At 43.2% G+C, this 24,593-nt stretch overlaps 3 protein-coding genes across 6 annotated transcripts in view; all 3 read right to left on the reverse strand.

The window, feature by feature from the left end:
- Positions 1-24,593, reverse strand: part of dst (dystonin) — a gene marked incomplete at its 3' end in the record, with an annotated part of 77,790 nt that overhangs the window by 38,929 nt on the left and 14,268 nt on the right. For 3 of the 4 annotated variants that reach the window (XM_084561311.1, XM_084561312.1, XM_084561310.1), the window contains exons 6-35: positions 23,539-23,705; positions 23,227-23,339; positions 22,955-23,061; positions 22,742-22,861; positions 22,358-22,453; positions 22,140-22,267; positions 20,587-20,680; positions 20,343-20,497; positions 19,790-20,258; positions 19,566-19,694; positions 19,378-19,455; positions 19,112-19,273; positions 18,782-18,886; positions 18,500-18,595; positions 18,286-18,411; positions 18,050-18,202; positions 17,808-17,962; positions 17,579-17,705; positions 17,229-17,412; positions 16,458-16,615; positions 16,193-16,371; positions 15,972-16,110; positions 15,697-15,890; positions 15,444-15,606; positions 15,271-15,354; positions 14,995-15,102; positions 14,796-14,894; positions 8,327-8,464; positions 7,003-7,091; positions 6,809-6,917 (exon numbers count right to left, since the gene is read on the reverse strand). In XM_084561311.1, coding sequence (XP_084417437.1) covers positions 6,809-6,917; positions 7,003-7,091; positions 8,327-8,464; positions 14,796-14,894; positions 14,995-15,102; positions 15,271-15,354; positions 15,444-15,606; positions 15,697-15,890; positions 15,972-16,110; positions 16,193-16,371; positions 16,458-16,615; positions 17,229-17,412; positions 17,579-17,705; positions 17,808-17,962; positions 18,050-18,202; positions 18,286-18,411; positions 18,500-18,595; positions 18,782-18,886; positions 19,112-19,273; positions 19,378-19,455; positions 19,566-19,694; positions 19,790-20,258; positions 20,343-20,497; positions 20,587-20,680; positions 22,140-22,267; positions 22,358-22,453; positions 22,742-22,861; positions 22,955-23,061; positions 23,227-23,339; positions 23,539-23,705 — 4,224 coding nt within the window. Of the gene's footprint in view, positions 1-6,808; positions 6,918-7,002; positions 7,092-8,326; positions 8,465-14,795; positions 14,895-14,994; positions 15,103-15,270; positions 15,355-15,443; positions 15,607-15,696; positions 15,891-15,971; positions 16,111-16,192; positions 16,372-16,457; positions 16,616-17,228; positions 17,413-17,578; positions 17,706-17,807; positions 17,963-18,049; positions 18,203-18,285; positions 18,412-18,499; positions 18,596-18,781; positions 18,887-19,111; positions 19,274-19,377; positions 19,456-19,565; positions 19,695-19,789; positions 20,259-20,342; positions 20,498-20,586; positions 20,681-20,769; positions 21,012-22,139; positions 22,268-22,357; positions 22,454-22,741; positions 22,862-22,954; positions 23,062-23,226; positions 23,340-23,538; positions 23,706-24,593 lie in introns of those variants that run through there. The other variant, XM_084561313.1, reaches the window with a different exon arrangement.
- LOC311500866 (uncharacterized protein) lies at positions 674-6,557 on the reverse strand (the record flags this gene model as incomplete). Its single annotated transcript, XM_084562495.1, has 6 exons — positions 3,539-6,557; positions 2,163-2,710; positions 1,925-2,071; positions 1,237-1,452; positions 1,015-1,158; positions 674-931 (listed from the first exon to the last, which is right to left on the reverse strand). Exons 1-6 carry the CDS (start codon positions 6,225-6,227, stop codon positions 674-676), a joined length of 4,002 nt encoding a protein of 1,333 aa, XP_084418621.1. The 5' UTR covers positions 6,228-6,557.
- Positions 8,400-14,609, reverse strand: LOC311500115 (uncharacterized protein). The gene is made up of 2 exons (XM_084561314.1): positions 10,990-14,609; positions 8,400-10,796 (listed from the first exon to the last, which is right to left on the reverse strand). Exons 1-2 carry the CDS (start codon positions 13,939-13,941, stop codon positions 8,748-8,750), a joined length of 5,001 nt encoding a protein of 1,666 aa, XP_084417440.1. The 5' UTR covers positions 13,942-14,609; the 3' UTR covers positions 8,400-8,747.

Here is a 24,593-nt window from a genome sequence, read left to right on the forward strand (position 1 = left end):
TAAAATGCAATGTTTGCTTTAGAAAACCCTGTAAAGATCTAGTATGCTGTAAACATGCTCCTTTGGATCTGCCACTTTGTTTTCGTGGTGGGTAAATAAGCGCAAAAAGACACGATACTGTGTTAGTGGGTTTGCGGTGTGTGACCAACAAGGAAGGTGCATTTTGACCGCCGTAGTCTTGAGGCCTGTAGGATACAATCAGCACAAAGGTTAGTCTGGAGGAGTGGTCGAGCACTTACGCATGCAATGCTGTTATTTCTCAAAACACTGAGGCAATTTCGGTGGAATCTCTCAACCTCAACCCTGGGAATGAAAACTACTAAATCTGACTAGGCTGCACAGAAAAAAAAAAAAAACTATCTAAAAACACAACAAAGACAACAGAGTTTCTGATTAAATCCACATAAAACTCACAAAAAATTTAAATTTTTGTAGATAAAAAGCACATATAGTGTTTATATTGGAACTAGCTTTGTTTTTAGTACTCACTTGTTACTTATTCACTAAATGAATGAGCCTGAGGCAACATAAATGTGTCCTAAGAGATCTTATTTTTGTCAAAATAAAAAGAAATCATTTCAATAGATTACATATTATATAATACTGTTCTATTTGCTACAACATACATACGGTTCTGTTAACAAACCAAATATATCTGTAATAAATGTAAAGCTTATACACAGGCAAGGCAGACCTTCTCCTGGTTCTCTCGCTCTCTGGTGTCCAGTAGGACATCTAAGGCACTCCTCTGTGTACCAAGCCTCTCTATCTGGTCCCTGAATGCCCGCTGAGTGGTGCTGAGGAACTTGAGGAGGTAGCTACTCTGAGCTGGACTCAGGAACTGAGTGTGCTCAGAAATAAAGCACTGGATGTCAAACGTGGCGTCCTCTAACTGGAGCCTGGCTTCTTTCAGCAGATTGTTTTCCATGTCCTGGAATGAGAAAAGATGGAAATATGCCGAACATGTTTCTCAACTTGGTTACTATGAATGTGCAATGTTTTTAATTACGATACCTTATTCTGCTGACTCATACGTTTCAGTGTGTCCACATCACATGTGTTAAAATCCACGTCGCACGTCTCAGAGTTACTTCGAATGAGGCCGGCTAGTTCGTCAAGATCACTAATATGCTTCTGGTACGTCTCCTCCAAATGTACCTAAAATCACAGTTCAAGCAGTCAGTGTATGATGGTGCTGCTGCATCTTTGTATTCTTGTTATTATTTGAACACTGACCTTTCCCTCTTCCATCGCTTCGACCAGGGATTCACCCCTTTCTTCACACATGTGGGAAACAGCAGTAAAATTTGGCTCTAACTCCAGATACGTCGAGGACAGATCTTGATGGATTTGTACGGGTATGTCTTCATCAGCAGAGTTTAAGAGCTGTTTGGCTTTCTCCATATCTACTGTCAGAACACCAGCCAGCCTCGAAAGTTGGGACTCCAGCGACTGGATACAAGATAAATTCAGTCAGGAACAAACTCCCGTATGTAAATGAGATAAATAATTAAAGAACAAGAATAAGGATTTGGGGGCATGTAGCAGTGAGGACGCAGACTAAAACTAAGCAGGAACTTCTAAGACTAAAAATATGAAGAGTGCCAAAATTGCAGTTCCTCAAATGACCACTTGAGGGATGTCAAAAGCAAGTCAATTTCAACAGTTCTCCTTTAAAATGTTCAACTCTACAGTTTGCTGCTGAGTGCAAATAATGTTTTTGGTGTCTAAAATGAATTTCCCCATCGATGACACCTGCACAGGCGAGCTTTTTGCCATTAGCTTTCCTTCTAAGCTAATGAAACTGATGATTATACAACAATGCAAACATCATTAGAAATTCTATATTCCATTTCTTAGATAAATCATACAAACTGGTCCTTAAAAATACCTTAAAAATGTGTTTCAGTTCTTGCTTTCTCACCTGACATTCATCTATTTGGATCTGCAGTTCTTCCATGCTGTTTCCCATGGGTGCCTGGCTCATAAGGTCTTTCCTGATATCCTCTAAAACATCAGCATGATCCTGCAGTCTCCCAACACACTCCAAATAATCCTGGATGGAGAACTGCTGTGGGGAAAGATGACAAAAAATTTAACCGTTACTTAGATATAAAACTACAGAAATGTGACCAGCTTAGGCGTCAATGAATGACTTGTACCTTTTGTTTGATCTCCTCAACTTTCTCTGGGCTTTCAGACACCTTGTCAGACGGTTGCTGAGTCCTTGCGTCACTGTCACCCTCTCCTGACCCCTCATCCTCTCCCTCTGAGCTCTCCTCCTTGATGCTCTCCAGTGTGTGCCGCCGCTCCCCCTGGTAATCACTCCCCAAAGCACTGCTCAGAGTGTCCATCACTTCCTGAAGCATTGAAAGGTCCTGGCTTGAGGACACGGTCTTAAAAACCTGCAGTAGCTGCTGCTGGATGTTTGGAGCATCAGACTGTTTAGTCTCTTCACTGACTTTCTCCTCTGGGTGTTTTAGTTCAGAGTTTTCTGTGTCGTTTTTTAAACTGGGGTCGTTTGGCTTCAGTACATCTGTGTGACCGCTCTCTGTTATTTCATTAGGTGTTGTGCTCTCATGAACACTGCCTTTATCTGAAGGCTGTGCATTATTCTGAACCACGCCTGTAGCACTTTCAATGTCTTGACTTTGTGCCTTTTCTAAATCACTGACATCAGTGCCCTTTCTAATATTTTCCCCCTGTTCATCTACAAGGTTATTTTCGACATCAGAAAACATGGATGGACTTGAAGAACAAGCAGCGGATGCAATGCGGCTGTCAGACAGAAAATCAGTAGTTACACTGGGATGCTCAGAGACACGCACATCTGAAAGGGTTTCCTCGGGTTGAATTTCATATTCTGACCATTCTTCCGCCATAAATTCAGGCTGTGCCAAGTTACTGTCTAATGATGCGGAGGACGGATTTAAACTGGAGACATTTCCTTCAATATCTGCATTTTCCTTCATCTCGTTTGATGCTGAGAGCGGCCCAGTATCACCGCTGGCTGTGTTAATGTCATTGTGTGGCATCAGTGTGCAAAACTCAACATCATCTGCACCACTGGGGGTTGAGTCTAACACATCTTTACGAGTTTGTGGCAAATCTTCTATATTACAGCTCGTGTGACTGATACTATTTGTTGTAGCCATGTTGGGTAACTGAGAGGAGAAGGAGGAGGAGGAGGAGGTGTTCAGAGGATGTGGAGGACTTTCACAAACCACTGCGCTCTGGCTCCGACCACTTTCATAGTCACTGGGCTGAGATCCAACGGTAAAATCACTTTCTGAATGAAGCACATCTTGCTGAGGTAATGTGATTCTGCTGCCATCTTGTTCTCTGTTTTTGTCATGGTTACCATTACACGTAACGATAATTGCCCTTTCAACCAAATCCCCGGGCGATGAGTAATCCATACTCAGAGCTGGATCACTCTCCAAAGATGCACTTTCTGTCTCCGTTCTAGTTTCCGTAGATAACATATCTAATTCGCTCTCACCCACTGGCACATCATATCCTGTAATGAAAAACTCACTGTCTGTGGGTTGGCTGTCAGATTTACAGGCGTGATAAGTGGAATCGACATTCTGATTCTGGCTTTCGGACTCGGCATCGATGCTGTCGCTTCTGTCACTCTGACTACACTGAAGCGTCTGGGTAGCCGGAGCCGAGTTTTCTATCAAACCACCAGATACGTCGGCTCTGTCTGTCAGCTGACTATTGATTAACTGCTGTGAGTCACTGTCTTCAGCCAGCAAAGGCAATTTATCCGCAGGATGAACACACTCTGCCGTAACCTGACTCCGCGAGGAGGGTGAGATCATCAGAGGCTTGTGACCACTTTCTGAAGGATGGATATTGTGTTCACTCATAGTTTCAACATCAGCGGCTCCCCCCTCCCCTGTATCTGCACTTTTATTTTCACTCTCTTTATCATCAACCTCCTCATCTGAGAAGTCGAGCTCCCTGACGACAACCTTCGTCTCTGCCGGCTGCTGCGTACTTTCACCTTCATTCATACTAATTTCACCCAGATTATGATCTTCAGAGGTGGACTGAATGTTTTCTTCTGAGTAAATACTATCAACATGTTCATCCTTATCTAATCCAGACTGCGACGAGTCACTGATGGTGATACTGCAATCAGACCTCGACAAACTCTGCTGTTCTGTTTGGCATCTGTTTGACACTGCCTGTTTTAGAGCAGACATCACGTCCTCCTCATCTCTTAACACGACTGTTTTTTCATCAGGCTGTAGGTCGTGCAGCTCCGGTAATGGCTGCTCGTTCACTAATCCCTCATTAAGAGCTTCCTGCAGGTCGTATTGTCCGTCAGAGGTGACGTCCAGAAGGACCCCTACCTCCATTTGAGCATGCTTATTTTCCTCCTCTCCCCAGCAGTTCTTAGAGCTAAAAAACGTAGCTTGGTTAACATCAAGACTTCCTGATTCACCGCACAGTGACTCAGAGTTGTAGTCTTGTAGTATCTGATGGAAATCTGAAGAGTCCAACATCGTGGACGGTGAGTCAATGCTTTTTGCAGAACATACTGAGGAAGTGATCTCTAAAGAAGTTGGGATATCACGGCCTCCACTAGCAACAGCATCTCCAACATCAGTTTGTACGTTATTTCTATAAACTTGTTCTTCAAATTCACCAGATTTAACTGTGGTTTGGAACATGGGTTCTTCCACTCGTACAAACTCTGCGGTGTCCATGTCAACCCTGTCATCTTCTAAAAACTCCCTCACGGGCTCTTGTTTTAGAGCCTCGTCATCTTCATGTGATTTTTCATCAAAAGTAATTCTCGCATTCCCCGACGAAGTAAAACTCTGAGGCTCGGATGCGTGCTGTGTGCCGCCATCAAAGGTAATTGTCCCGCTCACGGTGGAAACACAATCATGGGGATCACAGATGTGTTGTCTGCACCTCTCCTCTGTTTCCTCATTTACGTGCAGTGGCATCTCAACATCTGCCTGTTCTGAAAGATTGGTATTAGTATTTAAAGTCTCATGAGTCAGATTCTGATCAGTGTTTTCAGGAAATATTGGGTCTTCAAGAAAAGCTCGGGCTATTTTAGTTAACTGCCTGTCGAGTATCAACACCCTCTGTCCTGATTTTGGATCGATGTAACTGTTCATCATCAAATACGAGATGAATAACTGCCTAGCCTCCGCAGCAGAGGGGATGTCAACTACTGAACTGTCCGCAGCTTGACACCATGAATCAAGTGTGAGTTTTCTATACATGAGCCAGGAAGAAAACCTTTCATTAAGGTGATCAACGTCGGGGAACGAGTCAGGAATCTCTATGGATTTCAGAAACTCTACTGTGTAGCTGTCAATCAAACCATCTTGAACAGCAGAGGTGAAATCTACGACTTCTGAGTTTTCTGGAATGTAAAAAGCTGCTATTTTGCCCCGATTACTGAACAGCCTGCTGGTAAACTCGTTGGTGGTGACTTGTTGATGAAATGAGGTGGACACAGTTTCCTCACTGCCAGGCAACACGAGTCCCATAAACTGCTGCTGGTTTCCCAACACGACGAGAGTGCTGCTAGAGCTCATCAAGTCGCACTGGATGGCCGCGTCCACCTTTAGCTCATCATCATTTTGGAGCTTCTCAACGCCCTCGGACTCCTCAGTTACATTCTGGCCTACGTCCTCCCAAACACCTAACAGCTTTGATGACGAATCCTGATCACTTAAACTGTCGGAAGTAGTGTTAATATTCATCCCTGATGTCAGTGATTTATTTATGCTGAGGCACTTAACTATGAGACTATTAACCTCACAGGGATCAGTCACCTCCTCAGGCTCTAACAGCGACACATTTTCTGCACTGCAAGACTTTTGCCTCTGAAGAATCTTTACATAGACAGACGCTGGGATTAAACCATCCTGAAATGCCTTCTCCAGCGTCAGCGCGTCCCCTGTGTAGCACACGTTAACTTCCTCACCGACTTGGTCGACCTCTATTATCTTCATGATCAGATCGTCACACGTGGACCCTTTCCTAGCTGCTGCTATGTCAGACACTAACACAGAAGACACGTGTGAACTCTGTATGCACTTGCTTGTGTCATTCAACTGTGGCATGTGGTTCAGTGTGGATTTGTACATAAGGTCTTGTTTGAGAGCATCATCCCAGCCTGGATGGACTTGGGGTTCAGACTGGGAGAGGTCAGAGGTCGCGAGGGCCTCAGGGAGGGTGACACAAGACATCTGATCAGTCAGGTCACTGGTGGTTCCAGTTTGAGTGCTGGCGGTGATGTTAAAATCCTGCAGGAAATGAAAGTAATGACATTACTCCACCTGCTCTGGCTTCTAAATCTGTATTTAAATGTGCAATTAAAGTATTCAAAAGCAAGACAAACTCTATACTCACCCCACACAAACATGGGCATGTTAAAGTGTGCACAAGAGCAAGACTGCAAAAAGGTTGCAACGTGAGGACATGACGGGCAGTACATTTAAAGCTATCATGCATCTGGGAATGCAGAATCCAGCATCTTGCAAAAAGAGTGTAGTTAGTCACATGGCTTCACATATCCTATGTCAGACCAAAGCTGGGAGCATGTTTACAGCATACTTAGGTTCTCTGGGATTCAAATTTACAAATCTAATTTCTATCGCTAATAACTTCGGAGAAAGAGACTCGAACGAGAGATGCAAGAGAAAACTGCTCACACTGTACTAAGGAAAAGAGGACACTTGTTAGTCATGCAACTGAACATCAGGTGGCACTGCTTTCCAACACACTGTAAGACAGTACACTTAGTCGAACACAGAGCCTAGAGTCCAACCTCGTCTGCAGTGGCCGTCTGATCTGAACACTGCTGGGAGAGCTCGTTGTAGGCCTGATTGAGCGCCTTCAGCTGCTCCTGGGCCGCCTCTCGTTCCTCTTTTGTCATCCTGCGAGACAAAATAAACAAAGAACGCAGCTCAGAGTCTCAGTGGACAAAGCCTTTCACACGGCGGCTACAGTATCGAGACTCACTTGTCACTGTGTTTGTTCAGCATCATTTGCGTGGCCCTCAGTGCTTCGGCGATTTGTTCCTTTTTAGTGACCATTTCCTCGACTGACACCTAGAGGATCGAACAGTGACACATTAACACTGGCAGAGTAATTATTGCTATATGCAGTACAACGACACATGATTTTACTTTTTTCAACGGACTTAGTTGTACAAAACATCAATTGATAAAGGAAGACATACTGTACACTGCGGTGACTGCATAAATTTTTAAATCCTGCACAAGATAATGCAACCCAAAATCAAATCAAAAGTATCTGACAAGCAAAAATGTAATTTTTTAGTTCAAAATGTTTGTACAAAATAGGATTCATATTGATTTGCTTCTTCCTCTTTTTGAGGTTGTAATTGTGCTGTTGTTGTACTTGTATTTTAGAGCACTGTTCCTTTTTTGTCTTTACTTATTAACATGGAGGGACATTAGAAAATTAGAATCACTTTAAGTATAAAGAAAAAAGAGATATATGGTGTCATAATTTGACAAAATTAAAAAAGGCAAAGTCAAAAGCTGCCATTATTACACTGTATTGGTTGACTTTAAATGTAAAACAACAAAAAAAAATAGTTTTTTATGTAAAGATCTCATTTATATTATTGGATTTTACATTATTACAATAAAATAATGTAATGTGTGGTCCATGTGAGTGTTCTGTTGAGCTTTGCACGGTCACTGATCACAGAGAGGCAAGTTAATCTCTCAATGTCAGTGCTCCCGGTATTCAGTTCAAGTGATCATAGTACGTGCATAATGACAGTCCTCACTTCTTTAATGCATCTGTCTATTTTCTTACATTGGATAAAAATAAATATGTTACTCAGGATCACTGAACTGCTTTTCATTCAACCACCATTGGGTTTGTATTTTTATGTACTACACACAATAGACATATTTCAAATTTCATGAAAGTTTTAAATAATGTCAGCTCTGGGCCGTGTGTACAGTATGTTTCCTAAGACATATAGGGGAAAAAAATCCTAAATGTGTTTAGTTACAACTATTTCAGTAACCTGCGGGGCTGATGTGACTTATGGGTGCTTGTGCAACGTTTATATTTATTGTCACTGAATCAGTTGGTGATGATTGAAATATGATTCAACATAACAAAGCACTTTCTATAGTGAAATAAATATGAATTAAATAAATCAGAAAGCAGTGTGCTTTTTATTAGAAAACATACACTGTGATAGGAAAGAGCGGCAAGATCATTTTGATTCAAAAACACTGAGGACAACTGAAAAATACAGGACACACCAAGAATTTTTTTTTCTTTTTTTTTCTTTTTTTACCTGCGGCTTATTAGAAGCGTCTGTGTTGGCATTGCTATCTTTCCCCTCATTGCTCATGGGCTGTTTCACATTGGACATCCATTGCAAAAGTTTGCTAACTTTATCACCATGCTCTCTCTTCTCCTCATCAACAGATCTCTAGAATTAAAACAGATGGGCTTTTAACAAGATTGTTAATTATATCAAAAAAAAGAAGGAAAAACAGAGTGGGAGGGGCAATCTCAAAATACATTCATAATCAGACTTAAAAACATCAAAACTCAAGAATCATTGTCAGTTGCATCAACCATAGCATTGAAATAATTGACCCAAACTAGGACATTCAACTGTGAAAGTGAAAGGAATGTCATAGTCAAACAAAACCAAAAGAAGTTTTATGCCGGTTTTGCTTTTACGCTAGTGAACCATCATTTACAAACGTTTATTTATATGCCCAAACGTAATGAAATGTCGATTTGGCTCCAAAACCATGAGCTTTTGTAGCCTCCAGTAACCTTAATCCAGTGTGGCAGTCGTACACGGCTCTTTCAAGAGCCTCTTTGAACGTGATCCGTCTCTTGGTCTTTGGACAGGTGAGGCATTTGCTGTGGCACCTCTCATCTTTGAGTGCAGCGGCAGTAACTTTGTCAACGAGGCCGCTCTGAATGCTGTCCTCGAGCGAGAATCGATCGCGAGTGTCAGGATTTATCAGTCCTCCCGTCAGGAGCTGGAACTCGATGCTGCGAGAACCGGCGTCCTTAGGGAAGAGATTTTCCTGGACAGCCTGGGAGATAGATAAAGTCTTTGCAGTCTTAGGGTGAGTGATGCCATTAAACGCCTGCTCGAACTGCTGGAGCTGCTGAGTCAGTGCCTCATCTAAAAGCCCTCTTTTGAGTGCCTCAGAGAGAGAAACTTTCTCCCCAGAGGAGGGGTCACAAATACCTCCGGTGCAAGTCTGGGCCTCTAACAGTCTCAGTGCAGTAGCTCGATCAGTAAAGCCCTGTTGAAAACCTTGAAGAACCGAGAGCCTCTTCTTCCGAGTGACGTCCCACAGACCAGCGATCGGGCTGTTAACATCCTCCACAACAACCATTCTTGAGAATATGATATTGGCAACCTCATAGATACTAAGAAGCCCACTGCGGTAGCTTTCAAGCTCTGATGATTCAAGAAACCTCTGACTTACAGCGGACTCTAGACAAAGTTGCCTGCCACTTTTGACGTCAGTAATGATATGAAGAAGGCTTCCACTGGAGTCAGCGATGGGCTTTTCCTGCCATTCACTTTCCTGCTTTGACAGAAACAGATATGTCCTCCTGTCTATGTGTTTCCCCTTAAACGCTTCATATGCTGACATCTCAGAACCGCAGCTGCTGTTGACGACGGACACTCTATGGGGACTCGCAGGAGATGTGTTTGTCACGTGTCTCTCACCAAATGGGAAGAGAAAAACACCACCATCGACGTCATACAAGCACGTCTTAAGTATTTCAGAGTAGTATGCCTTCTGTCCAGTGTCAGGGTTGTGGTAACCTTTGGGGTTACTGACCGGATCACACAGACCCTGTAGAGTCTCCTTGTTCAAAAGACCCTGATCAACAGCATTGTGAGCCAGCACCCTGACACCAGTCTCTGGGTTAATTAGTCCTCCAGTAGCAACCTGGACCTCAAGGATCTTCTTCCCTTTGTTTCTATCAAGAATCATTTCCTCCATTGCCTGAAACACAGACAGCTTTTTGCCCTTATAGATGTAGCCACTAACAGCTCTCTCAGCGTCTAACAGTTTATCTTTCAGTCCGGTATCTATAATGCCTCTCTCCAGTGCCTCAGCAACTGAATGAGTTTGTCCTGTGGTCAGATCCGTAAGACTTCCCGTTGCAGCCTGAGCCTCGAGAAACTCAAGGGCGTATGTCTTTGCTAGGAAGCCCTTTTCAGCAGCTTCCATGAAGGATATCTTTTTCTTGCTTGACTCCACATAAACTCCAGCAATAGCAGTTGGTTTGCCAATGAGACGACCAAGTGAAGACTGCACCTGCTCCATTGTCAAAAGACCCATCTCCAACTTGCGTACAACTTCTTCATCCAAGAAGTTAAACTTGAACAGACTTTGAATATTTGCAGTCCCTTTCAGTTCTGGGACCTTTTGGGGAGTTGAATATGTCTGTTGTCCATCTGTTGATGTCTTCTCTGGTGTGTAAGACATTCTTGTCTTACTGGCGCTGGTTTCATTTGACCAATGGTTTGTTAGGCCACACAGAGCCATGTATCCATGTGTTCTCACAGTGATGGGCACGTCAGATATGCTATGGCTCTGGTAAGTCACACTTTGCGTGTCTTTCTTTAGGGCGATGGGAGTTTGATAGGTAGAGTCACTGGAAGTCTTCTTAATTGGTGCATCAGGCTGAAGGCTTTGGCTGTGAATGACTTCTGTTTTATCTTGTTTGACTTGTTTAATCCCTTCAGGAGGGTATACTTTATCCATTGTTGCCATCTGTAGATGTGACATTAGAAGAACTATTAAGTTATGGCTACAGTTCAGTTGCAGCTACAACTACTTAATAGATATAACCAATTGTAAACAATAAACAATTAGTGACTACTGTATTACAATTAAATATATCATATCTATAGATAAATATTTATGCTGCCTTAAGGCTGAAATGCCGAAGTAACTTCATCCATACCTTTGGGGACTCTTTCATTTCAAGAATCTCGTTGGTATATTTAGCACCCTCATTTGAGGCCACACATATCTTCTGCATCATGGTAACATCTGCCTTCGATAACTCAGCTTTGCTGTCTGTCACAAACTGAAGGCTGGTTTCAGTCACTTTCACTCCAGGTGTCGAAAGCTTTTCCTGAAGAATTTTAACCTCTCTGACGTACCACTCTACTTGTTCCCGAAGAGTTCGTACTTCTTTGTCTTTAAATGTCAGTTTTCGCTCGCTATCCATCAACAACAGCTCAAACCTCTTGGATTCGTTTGATCGTTCATTACAAAGGCTCTGTAGAGCGCAGATTTTTGAGTTGAGTCGGATTTTATCTTCCTCAAGTTGGGCAATTTCTGACTTTGCGTTTGACAACTCTTGCCCGAGTTTTGTTCCTTGCTGCTGCAGTTTGTCCATTTTGATTTGCAGCTGAAGTTGCTGCTCCGTTTGTTGCTTTGACTCCACCGTGCTTTGATGCACTGTTTTTATCTGTTTCACATCTTGCTTGAAACACTGATTAAGCATCTCTGTTAATCCTGCACTATGCAACTGTGAGTTTGATCTGTCACTTTCAGTTGTGACTTGAGACTGCAGTAAAATGATTTTTCTCTCCACCTCCGCCTGCACTAGTAACAACTGCCTCTCATAGCCCTCTTTCTGAAGCTCAAGTTTACTCTTTAATTCCTCCAGCATTTTCTTGCACTTCTCTAGCTGCTCTTCCATCTGCTTGGACCTCAGCTGAAGAGCAGAGTTCTCTTTTTGCTTTTGGTCAGCTTCCGTTTGGGCACGCTGCAGCTTATCTTTTAGCATCCTGACTTCAGATCCCAACGAGATGTTTTTCTCCAGCGCCTCGGCTTTCTCTCTTTTCAGGATCGTGCTCTCATGTTGCAGATTTGATCGGGATTTGTCAGAACTAGACATCACCTCTTTGATAGTCGCCGTATTTTTCTGAAGCTCACTCTCTAGTCGCATTATTTTTGATTCTTTTGCTTTTCTTTCTTTGGTTTCGTTAGCCAATTCATCTTTTGCTCTTTGCAGAGAAGAGCTTAACTCTGAAAGTTTAACATTCAAGTTCTCTACAGTCCACACTGTTGCTTTCTTATCGTTCTGGAGAGAGTATATTTCCTGCTTTAGGTTTTCTGTAATTTTCTCTGAGCTGCTGGTTAAGCCTTTAATACTATGCTTATGTTTAAAAAGCTCATCTTCTAATTCTCTGACTTGTTTGAGAAGCTTTTTGCTCTCACCAGATTCTGTTTGCAGCTCAGCATTCTTTTTATTCAGAATCAAATTCAAATCATTGATTTGAGCATTTTGCATGTAGGCCTTTTGGTTTGCTGAATCCTTCTCAGCAAAGACTGACTTCAGTTCTGATTTCAGGGCTGTTATTTCCTTCTCATAACTGCCAATATTTGAGTTAAGGGTTTTGATTTTCTGCTCCAGTTCGGTCGTTTTCTTTACCTCCTCACTGTAATCTTGCAGTTTAATTTGAAGCTCATGGGAGGTCTGGGATTTCCTGTTTAGCTCCGCTTCAATAATTCTGACCTGTGATTTGGTGCCCTCTACCTGAGACTTGAATATTTTAATTTGCTGATCCTTGCTGTCACTTTCCATCGTCACCTGATCAAGTTTAGCCTTTACGTTCTTCAGATTGTGCTCCATCTCCACATTTATCTGTTTTAACTCATCGATTCTTTTCTGCAACTGAGAAGCAACAAATTCATTCTTTTGAAGTTCTGCCTCTAGGTTCTTACATTTGAGCTGCAGCGTCTGCTCAGATCTTTTCGTTACGATGTTTTCTTCCTGCGCAATTTGAAGCTGCTGTTTCCAGCTCTCGATCTCCCTCTTTAAAGACTTGATCTTCTGTTCTGAAAATGACTTCTCTTTTTCCAGTGACTCAGTTTGGATCTGCAGACTTCTGACGTCACTGTCAGACGAGACATTCATCCTTGTCAGCTCGTTAATTTTAAATTTCAGCTGATCTATTGATGCCTGCTTGGAAGCCACCTCTTCTTCTAAGTTGTTAATCTTGTAAGTGTTTTCCTGGTCAATGGAGCTTTTCTTATGCAGTTCTCCTTGGGTGATCTTTAACTGCTCTTTAAGCCCTTCAACTTCAGTGCTTTGGAAAAAGGCATTTTGTTCAATTGAGGACTTTGCCCTTTGAAGAGATCTGATTTCTTCTTGCAGTTCATTAATAGATTTCTTCATGTTCTGAGATTCTTGCTGGAGGTCTTCTGATTTCTGTTTCGTGTGAATCCTTTCAGTTTCCATGTCCATCTGGAGTTTCTTCAGTCTGTTGTTGCTGTCATCCAACAGCTTTTTATAACTTTGTGCTTTCTCCTCAGCCATTTCTGCTTTTTTCTGGACCAGAACAAGCTCGTCTAGTTTCTGCTGTAGGACGTCCATCATCATACTGTCTTTTTCTCTAACTGCAGAAGACTCTGGCTCTTTGTCCATGGCTGACTGGCTCTCAAGTGCCTGGGCCTGATCATTTCTTTTATCCCGGACCTGACCTTGGAGGTCCTCCTCAGCTGAAAAGTCAGCTCCCTCCACATTTCTTTCTTTCTGAAGTTTGGGGCTCTTAAAGTCTTGGTCATCATTTGTTTTCTTTAAGAGGTCCTCTAGTTTCTTCTGAGCCAAAGACCACGTGGACTCTGACTGCTCGATCAACAGTCTTGTGTGCCTCAGTTCCTCCTCACTCGCAGCTTTGTCTTTAACCGCTGTCTCTAATTTTGTGCGATACTGATTAATGTCATGCTTGAGCTGTGATTTCTGAAAGGTTAGATCATTAATTGTCTTCTGTTGCATTTCTAATTCTCCTTCCAACTTTTCCAGCTGGGCTTGTCTTTCAGTGAGCAACGCATCCTGTTCCTGGATGCGTAGCTTAAGTTCACTAATCTCTACTTCCCCTGTAGCTTTTTGGAGCTCCATGCTCTCGGTCCTTTTTGCGTTCTCAGCTCTTTCAAAAGCCTTTCTGCTCTATAATGCAAAAAAACAAGTCATCCACTGTACTTGTAATTAAAAGCTGAAATAACTGACGGCAATGATACTTTCTCCAGGAGTTTGCAATTCAAAATGTGGTTTTTTTTTTTTATTATTTATTATATAATAAAAATGAGGGTTATATTGTGAATTCATGTATTAAAAATCCCCATGTAACAACAAACAGAGTGCAATTCTACACATATGTGTTTCTTGTAAAATGGCCAACCCCTCCCCCAAAAAGCTGTCTGCTCTGATTGGTCAGCTCTGATGGAGGAAGGAGGAAGGCATTTCCAAGAGTGCAGGATGAGTCATCACTTACATTACTTCATGGGGTCTTTAAAATTAATTTAGTTGCACCAATTTGATTACTGCAGCTTTTCCGCTACTACACAAACTCCTGGAGAGGCTTTTTTTTTTTAACCACAGAGAGAACAACGTCAGAAAACGTTTCTGAAAAAGAGTAAAAAAGCTGTCTCGTTCCAACAGGGCACCATCACCAGCAAGGAGCTACTGTGCATGCATTTCCTTTGCTTCTTCTGTGGAATGAAGCAAATGATCTTCACCCAAAATGAGCTGCCATATACTAAGAAGAAAGATAACTGTTAAAGGAAGACAAGAAGTCAAGGTGGACAATGAGTAAAAATACTGTAGGTGTAGTGAGGTCGTAAAACATGTCGATGATACCGATTAGACATTGGAGCCATGCACATACATGAGAGCAAAGCAAAACTGCCATCATAACCAAATATCCCCCAAATGTGAAGATGCGCTCCATAAAGCATGAAGTATGAATTGCTCACCTCTTCGTCTTCAGTTCTCTTCAACGTTTCACTGGCAAACTTCACATACTGCGTAATAAGAGTCACAAGAGCTGTGTAGCGGGTGCGGAGATCCATAAACTGCACGGAATCAAACAAACACATACAAGTATGTCAATGAGAAGGCACCGTTCATCCAGACCTAGTTTCCTCTCTTGACAAAGTTAGTATAGAGTTTTACCTCTTGCTGGATGGCATCAGAAGAACTCTGCAACCGCCGTTTCTTGAGGGGAGATTTGTGTTGGGAGTCAACCATTGCTCTGAATGTCATGAGCTGCAGTTCGTAATCCTACAAAAAGATTTAAGGGAAAAGCTACATGATTATTTCTTTCAAAACCGTTTTTATAATCAATGACATTCCCCAGTCTTCAAATAAAATATTTTTTAATATACTATAGTAAGTATATAAGGAAAAAAACTATCTAATGTTTTGGCAAGCGAGTGTAAATGACTTTACCTTAATGGCAGATGAGTACTGCTCTGAGTACTTTTGGCATTCATCAATTCTGCCCTGTTTTTGGTCGATTTCAGCAACAAGGACCTGACAAATTTGAACATATTTTAACATACATCTATACTGTACATACATACAATGACTGTATTTTAGTATGAAGGACAGTCTTGTGCTACCTTCTGTTTGTTTAACAGCTCAGCGAGTGCCTTGCTATCTTCAGGTTTGTTTTCTTGGGCCTTTAGCTGCGCTGCTTCCATTTCCGTAATCCACTCATCTAGACTGCTGTAGGAGTCTCTGTAGTGTTTCAGAGACTTGCTGATACCGTCCAGGTCCCGGAGCCTGAAATGTATGGGATAACCTCAAATATAGATATGTACACTGTTATTTGTAATATATATTTGTTATGGACAGGAAAAAAAATCCACTAACCTGCTGTCAATCTGTGAGTGAATGTTCTGCCATCTCTCACTCAGCTGATCTGCCTTCTCCTTGTGCCAGTCGAGATCGAAGTCGCGCTCATTGTGGGCCTTAAACATGCGATCGCTGATGACGCGTGCTTTCTGCAGCTCGTCCTCCATGTCGTGGAACACCTCCTGTTTTTCATCGATCTCTGTCCGCCATTGCTACAGTCAGACGGAGGAATGATTACTCAGTGAACTAAAAAAAACAAGTCAGACGAATGTCGCATCCAAATTGTGTGTTACCTTAAGTGTAGAAATCACACTTTCAATGGATTTGACGTCAGAGTTCATAGCGTCTTCTTCATAGAGTTTGGATTCATAGGCCTTAACCAGAACCTCAGCGCTCTGGCTGTGCTTCACCACTGAACTCACTGTTTTAAGTCTGCGAAAGAAGGAGACATCTTCAGTTCTAACACTTGCCTGTTACAAAAATGAATTTGTGACTGTTGCAGAGTGTCTCTTACTTGTCCATATAAATGGAGGACATGGAGTACACTTGGGTCATGCTTTGAATGAGGACGGTGAGTTCAGAGGAGAGCGTCGGTACAGACGGAGAGCCTGCGGCCTGTCTGAGGAACTGCTCACACGTCTCCTTCATGACATCCAGATCCTCCTTTAATTTATTCAGCTCGGCCGTCTTCCTCTGCAAAGGCGCACGCGGAAAACCTTGATTAAAACCATGGCGTCGTTTAACCACTTGAGAAAGACCAATGATGCCCAGACGTGTACCTCATGCTCTGTGATGCGCTGCAGGCTCTGCTCCAGGTCGTCCCTTTCAAGCGGCGTGCGGATCTGCCTGATCAGGTGTTCTTCGTGAGCCTCCAGGTGCATGCGGAAGTTGCGTATTTCTGAGATGTAGTGATTGTACACCGACTCCTCGTGTTCCTCTGTTTGCCAGGAGAAAAAATAAACATTTTAAGCTGTGACTGTTGTTGTGTTTCCCAAAAACCTACTGGTGTTCCACTTCCATTTGAAAATCACAACTATGCGATAGGTAATATATAGTTTAGACTGACAGTGACAAGTCACCTCTAGGTGGCATCATTATCAAGTAAGAACTAATGCAATGCAGCTACATCCATGGCCCTTTGTATACAGCTGATGTGAAGTTGTAGCTGAGAACTTCTTTTAGAAGAAGGGAGGGGATACGTATGTAAATCAGTGTGTTTACATATACATATACACAGGTTTACCTCCACAGACCCATGCAACGTCTAAAAACTAATAGGTTCTGTGTTTCTTCTCCAGATACTGCATTCAAAACTCCTAACTGCACAAAAACAACAAACCAGCATTTGCTTTACATTCACTGCAAAGCCAGCCACTTCTTTCAAACTAAAGTTAATTCAGAACAAGAAAAGCATAATTCCAAAAGGCATTAACTTAAGACTTAAACGGCTTAAAGGGCCATGTGTTTCCCCTCTGCGTGTTGTGTTCAATGTACACCGGCAGCTCGCTTGTTGAGAAGGAGGGGAAGCAGGGAATTTGAGAGAGCCTTGCCTCTCTCTGCGGATCTGAGCAGTTCCTGGTAGTACTCCTTGCAGGCCGCCACGTCCCTCTCGAGCTGCGCGCAGTCTGCCACCGTGAACACCTCGGACTCCTCGCTGTCTTCCAGGAACTCGTCGAAGTGGGACTGCAGGTTGCTCAGGACCTGTTGATGCTCGCCCGGTAACATGGTCTTTATCTGTTAGAGAGATATTCAGTGGAAATAAGACAAACTTGCTTTTAGCGATGACTCGGAATGGTGATCAAAGCCGAGCCTGATTATCATAAATGATATCATAAATGATAATCAGCAGGCGATGAAAGACTGGTTGGTCTAAAAGGAAAGCAAAATATGTCAAACATACTGAGGACACATTCCAGTTGCGGATGGCTCGTATGTCAGCCATTAGATAATGCCAAGACACCACACTTTTCATGTTGATGTGGGAGTGGTGCCACAGTGCCAGGACATTCTGGTACAACTGCTCAGTTCTGTAAAAACAAAAACAAACAAAAAAAAAGATGAGTATTCAAAAATAAAGCTGGTCGTCAGCTTTAAATGCAGCGTAGAAATCTCAAGGCACGAAATCTCACCTTGTAACCATATCAATAGCCTCTTTGTTGGGTGGAGGCACAGTGAAGCACACAGAGGGCACCATGGCCTCATTCCCTGCTGGGTTGATCACTTTCCACTTTGCCCGGTGAGAGTTGTTGGCCAACACACACTCATCGTCTTTATAAATGGTAATCTAAAAGATTGCAGATGCAGCAGGGATTTACCACGACATTTTGAAACAAACAATGGATACGGTGAAATGTGGCACAGGCAGAAGTACCTCAATCTGACGATAATCACAGATCGCTTTGACGGGGATGGAAGATCTCACGGGACTTTCAGGGTTCCTGGGCCTGAGCTGCACAATATTTTTAGCCCTGCCCACTAATCCGGCTACAGTGCTGCGGTACTGAAGAAGCTGCTCCTTTTCATCCTAAGGACACACCACCCCCATATTATTTTTATTTGCAACTTCATCCACATGCACACACATTTTGAATCTTTCCATCAGTTTACCATGGACTCCTGAATGAGATCCTCCAGTCTGTGGAGGCTGCTCGTTCGATCGCAGCTGTATTTTCTGTGAATTGAATCTTGCAGACCCTTAAGGTAGTCCAAGGACTCTTTGGCGTCGCTGAAAAACTGCACAGGGGAAAACATTTGATATAAGACGTGACAAACCAAAGGCGCCTTGCTGCATTCACTGAAATCGTCGAGGGCCGCGACTCACCTCAAAGTAAACAGCGTTCTCCTTGAGGTGCTGCTCTACACACGAGCAGAGCTGCAGGATCCAGCTCCACTGCGTCTGCATCGCGGCTCTGTAGGCCTGAAGAGGAAACGCACAGAATAAAACTACACGTCCAGGTGTGGCAGCCAGAAAAATTACAAGCTGAAACAGGACTTTAATCACTGTGGAAGCTGAATGCAGGGTGGAGACGCTGCTGCCACATCTATTTATAATAACGACCACAGAGCTGAGGACAAAGGAAAATATAAAACACACGGGGCTTACCTCAATTGTTAGCCTGGCTGGGTGGTTCTTGAGCAAAAGGCGATCTGCCTTGTCCTGCACAGATTTGATGGCTTCCTCCTTTTCATCCAGCTCCCTCATCAGGTCCTGCATAAAGACATTAATCTCAATATCGCTGGCATTCAGCCATGGCGTGGGACCAGTTTCTCCATCGTCTAATACAATCTGAAATCCTGTCGTTCAAGTCTCAATTCATACACGAGTTGTATTAAATAACAGCCGCTGCTACACAACCAATATAAATGTAAGAAAAAAAGCCCTTTCTGTTCTGATTACGTTACAGTTTAGTGAAAGACCACTTAATTGACTTACAGCATGGTAGTCTCTTTTCTTGGAGACGTTGCTGTTGCGATCACTCCAGTCAAAGGCCACTTCTTCTTCCTCCTTCTCGTTAAGCCAGATGAGCTCTTGAGTTGCCTGTGACACAAAGTCGTACAGGCTTTCCAGGTTGCTTTGCCGCTCCCTTGAATCACTCTGAAACAAACGGGCATGCAACAAGCACATAAATAAGTTGCAGGATTCAAATCAACGCTCATTGTAAACAGGTGGTTTTCCGGTTTTGTCAACAAATCACTCACCAGCAGCCTTTCGTACTGCTTCTCTAGTTTGTTCAGTTTGTCTGAGTAAGATAGCTTCAGTGGCATTGTCATCTGAATCTGAGGAATGAAGAGTATGATTTGGTTTCTTTAAACGACAGATTCTGAGCGATTGTTGGCATTTTCCGAGATTGTAACTGAGACAGAGGGAAAATCTGAAACAGACTTACTTCGCTCAGTTTGGCATCTTTAAGACTCATTTGAAATTCTTCAATGGCTCTGTGCACACTTTTGTGGTTCTCCAAATGCATTTCCACAGTTGGCAAATCAGATCCCCACTCGGAACGCTCCAGCTGCAACTTTAAGACACAAAAAATGTTCGTTAATAACTCATTTTACTTGTCAAGTCTTAAAGCGACGGTGCATTCCAACCAAACCGATGGTGTCTGATTACCTGCATCTCTTCTACCCAGTTCAGGAGGTCCTGAACATATTTCATGTTCACCTCCTCTTCTGTCATGTTGGGGTCTGCCAGCGAGGACTTCAGTAAGGGCTTCCGGATCTGCATGTGTTTCAAATGCCTGAGGCTACCAGGGTCCATACCACCGCCGCTCCCCACGTAGCTCTGGACTGAAGAAGGCTGCAAGCTGGGGGTCATGGCAGGGGTGAAGGATGGGGTCAGGCACGACGTAAGGCTAGAGGTGAATGTGGACCCGGGGGTACCTAACCCCCCTGGGGTGAGTGCAGGAGTGAGGGCTGGTGTCAGACTTGTGTTAATGTTCTGGGAGAAGCCAGAGTTCAGGCTTTGTGTGATGCCTGAGATCATCATTTTGGTTTGCTCTGTCGTCAGGGTGCGACCTTTGCTGTACACGGAGGAGCACTCGGCTCTCAGGGAGAGAAGTTCATCCCGGAGTTTTGATACCCTGCACAGAAGAGGACAGCAGCATGAGATGTCTTCATGTTTCAGAAAATTCATTGTTATTTCTGCAAGAGGATCTGATTTGTACCTTTGGACAAGTTGATCTGCAAAAGGGAATTTCCCATCCAGAAGAATCTGGATGTCCACTACTTGCTGTCTGAGGATGTTCTCGCACTCCAACAGATAGCCAGCAATCTCAGCTTCATTTAGGAACTGAATGCCAGACTCAAGACGTTTCGCATCCTAAAATGAGAAAAGAAAATTAAGAAAAACTCAAAACTCTATTTTATCTGCGCTTACATAAAATCAAGCAGGGCTTGAATTAAACTTACAGACTGTAGCGCTGTTCTTGCCAGTGCCAGCTTGTCCTCGCCGTTGACACAGTCTCTCTGGACCCTGTTGGCAATCTGCTGCAACATCTCAAGCCTAAAAAAAAAAAGACACAAAGTTATTTTACGTGTCGTCACTTTTTTTTTTTAAATCCCAGAAACCAAGCATGCATGCTGTAACCTCACCTGGATCCATAGGCAATGTTGTTATTGAGAAACACCGAGCTGTTAATTTGTAAAGGCTCCGTGAGGATGGTGTCACTGGAGCCAAAGCTGGTGAAGCTACTGTTGCTTATGGACGAGGTCCCGCTCAAATAGGCCATCTTTCTTTATGCAATTGCTGTCACCGGCCGCAAAAGCTACCTCGCCCCAACCATCCCACTGCAAGGATCCCAGCTTCTATCGAACCATGACGGCCTGACAGCAAGCATCCGTGCACCAAAGTGCTGGAACGGCTTTCAACTTGCTCATATTTATAGTGTCACAGCCAGGTGAGGGAGCGTGTCAAGACTCCCACCCTGAAATACTATGCCGCCCTCGGGGGTTAAAAATTGGATAGCAGGTTGAGACAGTCCACCTTTAGAAAAAGCGAGGCTGTAAGGCACTGCCAATGTGCCGTCATTGCTGTTTCTGCCAGTTTTCACAGGCACCCACACACATTGATTATCTGAATATTGTGTTTGTGGACCACAAATACAGGAACAACTAACTTGTCTGTCAACGCACAGCTCTTAAATAAGCCATCTGAGTTTCCATAGAAATAAGATGTATTCAGATTGCGCTCAAACATTTGGCTGACTTATGTTCACAGCACTTACAAATGTCTCCCTTTTATTTACAGCAACAAGATCCGTCTTGTTCACGATCTGCAGAACACGACTACACGTCTTTTTTTTCCCGCTTTTCATCGTGCAAGATTTGTTTGCTAATCACTAATTCTACTAATCACTTGAACTAATTATTGTCAGTTGCTGTGTTAACCTTGTGTTTGATTTTGATGTCGTTTATTGCACACCAAGTGGAGTTGCACCACCAGTTTCTTTGTTGCTCTGCTACAATAACAATAAAGCTCTTTACCTTTAAATCACCTGCGGATGCGGAACACAACTCAACCGTGCTGTATGCAGAGTGTGCACTATCTGTAAACCGTTCATGTGGACCGTGTCATGTTACGACCGTTCGACATGGGGATTTCTACTTTAATAAGACAAATCACACACTGGCATACAGCACTGACGCTCAGCGTCCGGTTTCAGTAGAGACACTAATGGGCTTGCAACATGACACTGGCCTCAGAAAATATTACGCTGACTCATGATTGCTCCTTTATCGCTACACTTTGCTTCGAGAAAAGAAGCAGATCAGCAACAATTTCGTGCTTTTCAGGCCTCAAACGGTTTCATATTTTGCCATAACAAAACCCAGTTGCAGCTGCTGATGTGACAATAACCCCTGCCTGTATAATTAAGTTCAATTTGTGAGACTTTAGAAGATTAGACACTCAAATGTTATTGTGGACAGGATCAGGATCAGAAGAGCTCCGTGTCTCCACATACCTTTCCACCTCTGGCCTCAGGCTCTTCTCTCTCTCCAACATGGCAACGATTAATTTTCCCCATTCCTTCTCCACGTCATTCGGGTGATGACCCTGGGGTAGCTGAATGCGTCCGAACTCGATCCACATCTGTCATCACAAACACAGACAGGCGCGTTACCGTTGCGAACTCTCCACTGCAAACGCTGCCACGGTCTTCTGTTTTTGCATTTGGCATACCTCCAGCATTTTGTAGAGGTTTTGGATTTTTGTCTTCTCGTTTTCTTTCACTGGGATTTCGTGTTCTTTAAACTGTAGATACTGTGTATAAAGTGCCTGGGAAAAGAGAGCAGAGATTGTGATTTGCACACCAGGAGAAACGTGTCTAAGTATATGCACCAGAGTACCTTCGCTGCTACAAGCTATCGACTTCTTACAGTAAACGGACGCTGCTGCTCGCTCATATCCATCAATAACACTTTAAGTCTCAGTTTCAGCGGACTGCACTTGGGCTACTTGAAGCAGGGAATTCTCCTTTAACTTTCAGATATGATATGCCAATTCTAATCGCTATCAATGAGACTAAAGTCCACAAGATGTGGTTTATTTGTTGCAATGTTTTACCTTGAGTTCCACGGGGTTGTTGGGGAATGATCTGTCTGACATTATGGCCACATTGTGTTTGATCCACTGGCTGAGGTATTTGATCATGTTCTGGTACTCCACCCATTTGATGTCGACGTCCTGTCCAGAGAAAGAATAAAGAATCATCAGCAGCAGGTCACTTTACAGCAGCTTCGCGTGGCTGGAGTGGACTCACAACAGCGTTTAACTTACATTAGCATTAATTCCATCAACACCGTCGGGTACTTTGGGGAAGGCATCGTACAGCGTCGAGACGTACGTGATGACGGATTTTTCATCGGGTGAGTGAACGTCGACGTCTGATGAGGAAAAGCGAAAGGTCACAAATGCACGAACACGACAATGAGCTTTACTCTCAGGATTTATTCGTCAAGCCAAAATCCAGGCTTCGCTGACTTATTGCACGAAGAGCTTAAAGCCTTCACAGTGCTTTCAAAGTCAAACTCATAGTGCACAGGTCTCACCCTCGGGGTCCAGGAGCCTGGCTACCCCCAGCTGTTCTGCTACACAAAATGCTTGTTCTAAATTTGATCGGTTGGTCTGCGCCGACACGCGGCTCATGTCGACCAGGTCTGGCCTGCAACAGAAAGGGACAGAGATTGGGGTGAGTAAGAGGTGTATGGCAGGTGAGGATATCCTGATAACACGTAAAACAAGAAAAACAAGGTGTGGGAGATAAAGGAAAGAAAACAAAATCGGGATATAATGCCAATAACAACATCTTGACTCCGGCCGGTTAAACTGCAAATTCTTTGCTGTTGTGCAAAACATGGTACCTGTACTTATGGATGATGGCATTAAAAAGCCTCCCATCCCTCCAGGAGGTTGTGAAGTTGTCACATCGTACGCCTACGTAGCCCTCTGTTATCTGCTTGGACCAGAGCAGCAGCCTCTCCTTGGCTGTCATGTCCTCGGACTCCCCTGTCACATGGATCTCCGAGATCTGACACAAAGAGAAAGGGAAAGAGAAGGTTTGAGGACGCACTGCTGTTACATTTACAGCAAAGGTGCCATGGTTCAAAGACGTTTTCTGTCTGATCTGGCTATAAACCTGTAATTAACTCCTGTGACTTCATCTTTACTGATCTGATGGCTTCATAATGTAATAAAACAAGCTGGCATATGACTGAGAGAAAGCTCAACATTGTAGGCCTTAGTTTTGTATTGATGTCGATAACGAAACTGACGCATTTTATTTACCGTGAGATACGAATTTAATCTTTCCTTATTATGACCACGTCTGTGCACACGTGAAAGATGTCAGCAGCAGGTCAGCAGTGACAGAGTTGCATAATAATAAATTACACAATAGTTTTACAGCACTCTCCACAGCATGGTGACATAAAACACACAGCGCCACTTCACAGGTTCAGTTCCACAGGGTGTTATATATGATATCCGGACAACCTCTGTGATATTGACTCAAGCCGTTGTAGACATTGTGACACACATAAAAAAATAAATAGCCAGAAATACGGAAACGCTGCACGTTAGATATAATTTCAAAACGTTGGCCTTGCAAGGCGCAAGCAGCACAGGTTAGTTTTTGTTTCTTTTCATTTTTCCATTTTTGCATTAAAAACGCCAAATCACAAAGCAGTTTGGACAAAATCAAGAAGCACAGAGAGTAGATGGGTTGAACTTCAGTCAGTCACTCAATAAATCAGATCTGGTTTAAAGGCAATGGTTGACATCAGCAATAAAACTGTGAAACATTTAAAAACAAACAGTACAGCCACTGTGGCCCAGACGAGATTATAACACTGGCACAACTAAGAAAATCTATAGCAAGACTAGAAAAGGAGTCAGCCTATCTGAATTCTATATCTTC

The sequence above is a fragment of the Chelon labrosus genome (genome assembly GCF_963514085.1).
Source record: "Chelon labrosus genome assembly, chromosome: 15".
NCBI classification, from domain to species: domain Eukaryota; kingdom Metazoa; phylum Chordata; class Actinopteri; order Mugiliformes; family Mugilidae; genus Chelon; species Chelon labrosus.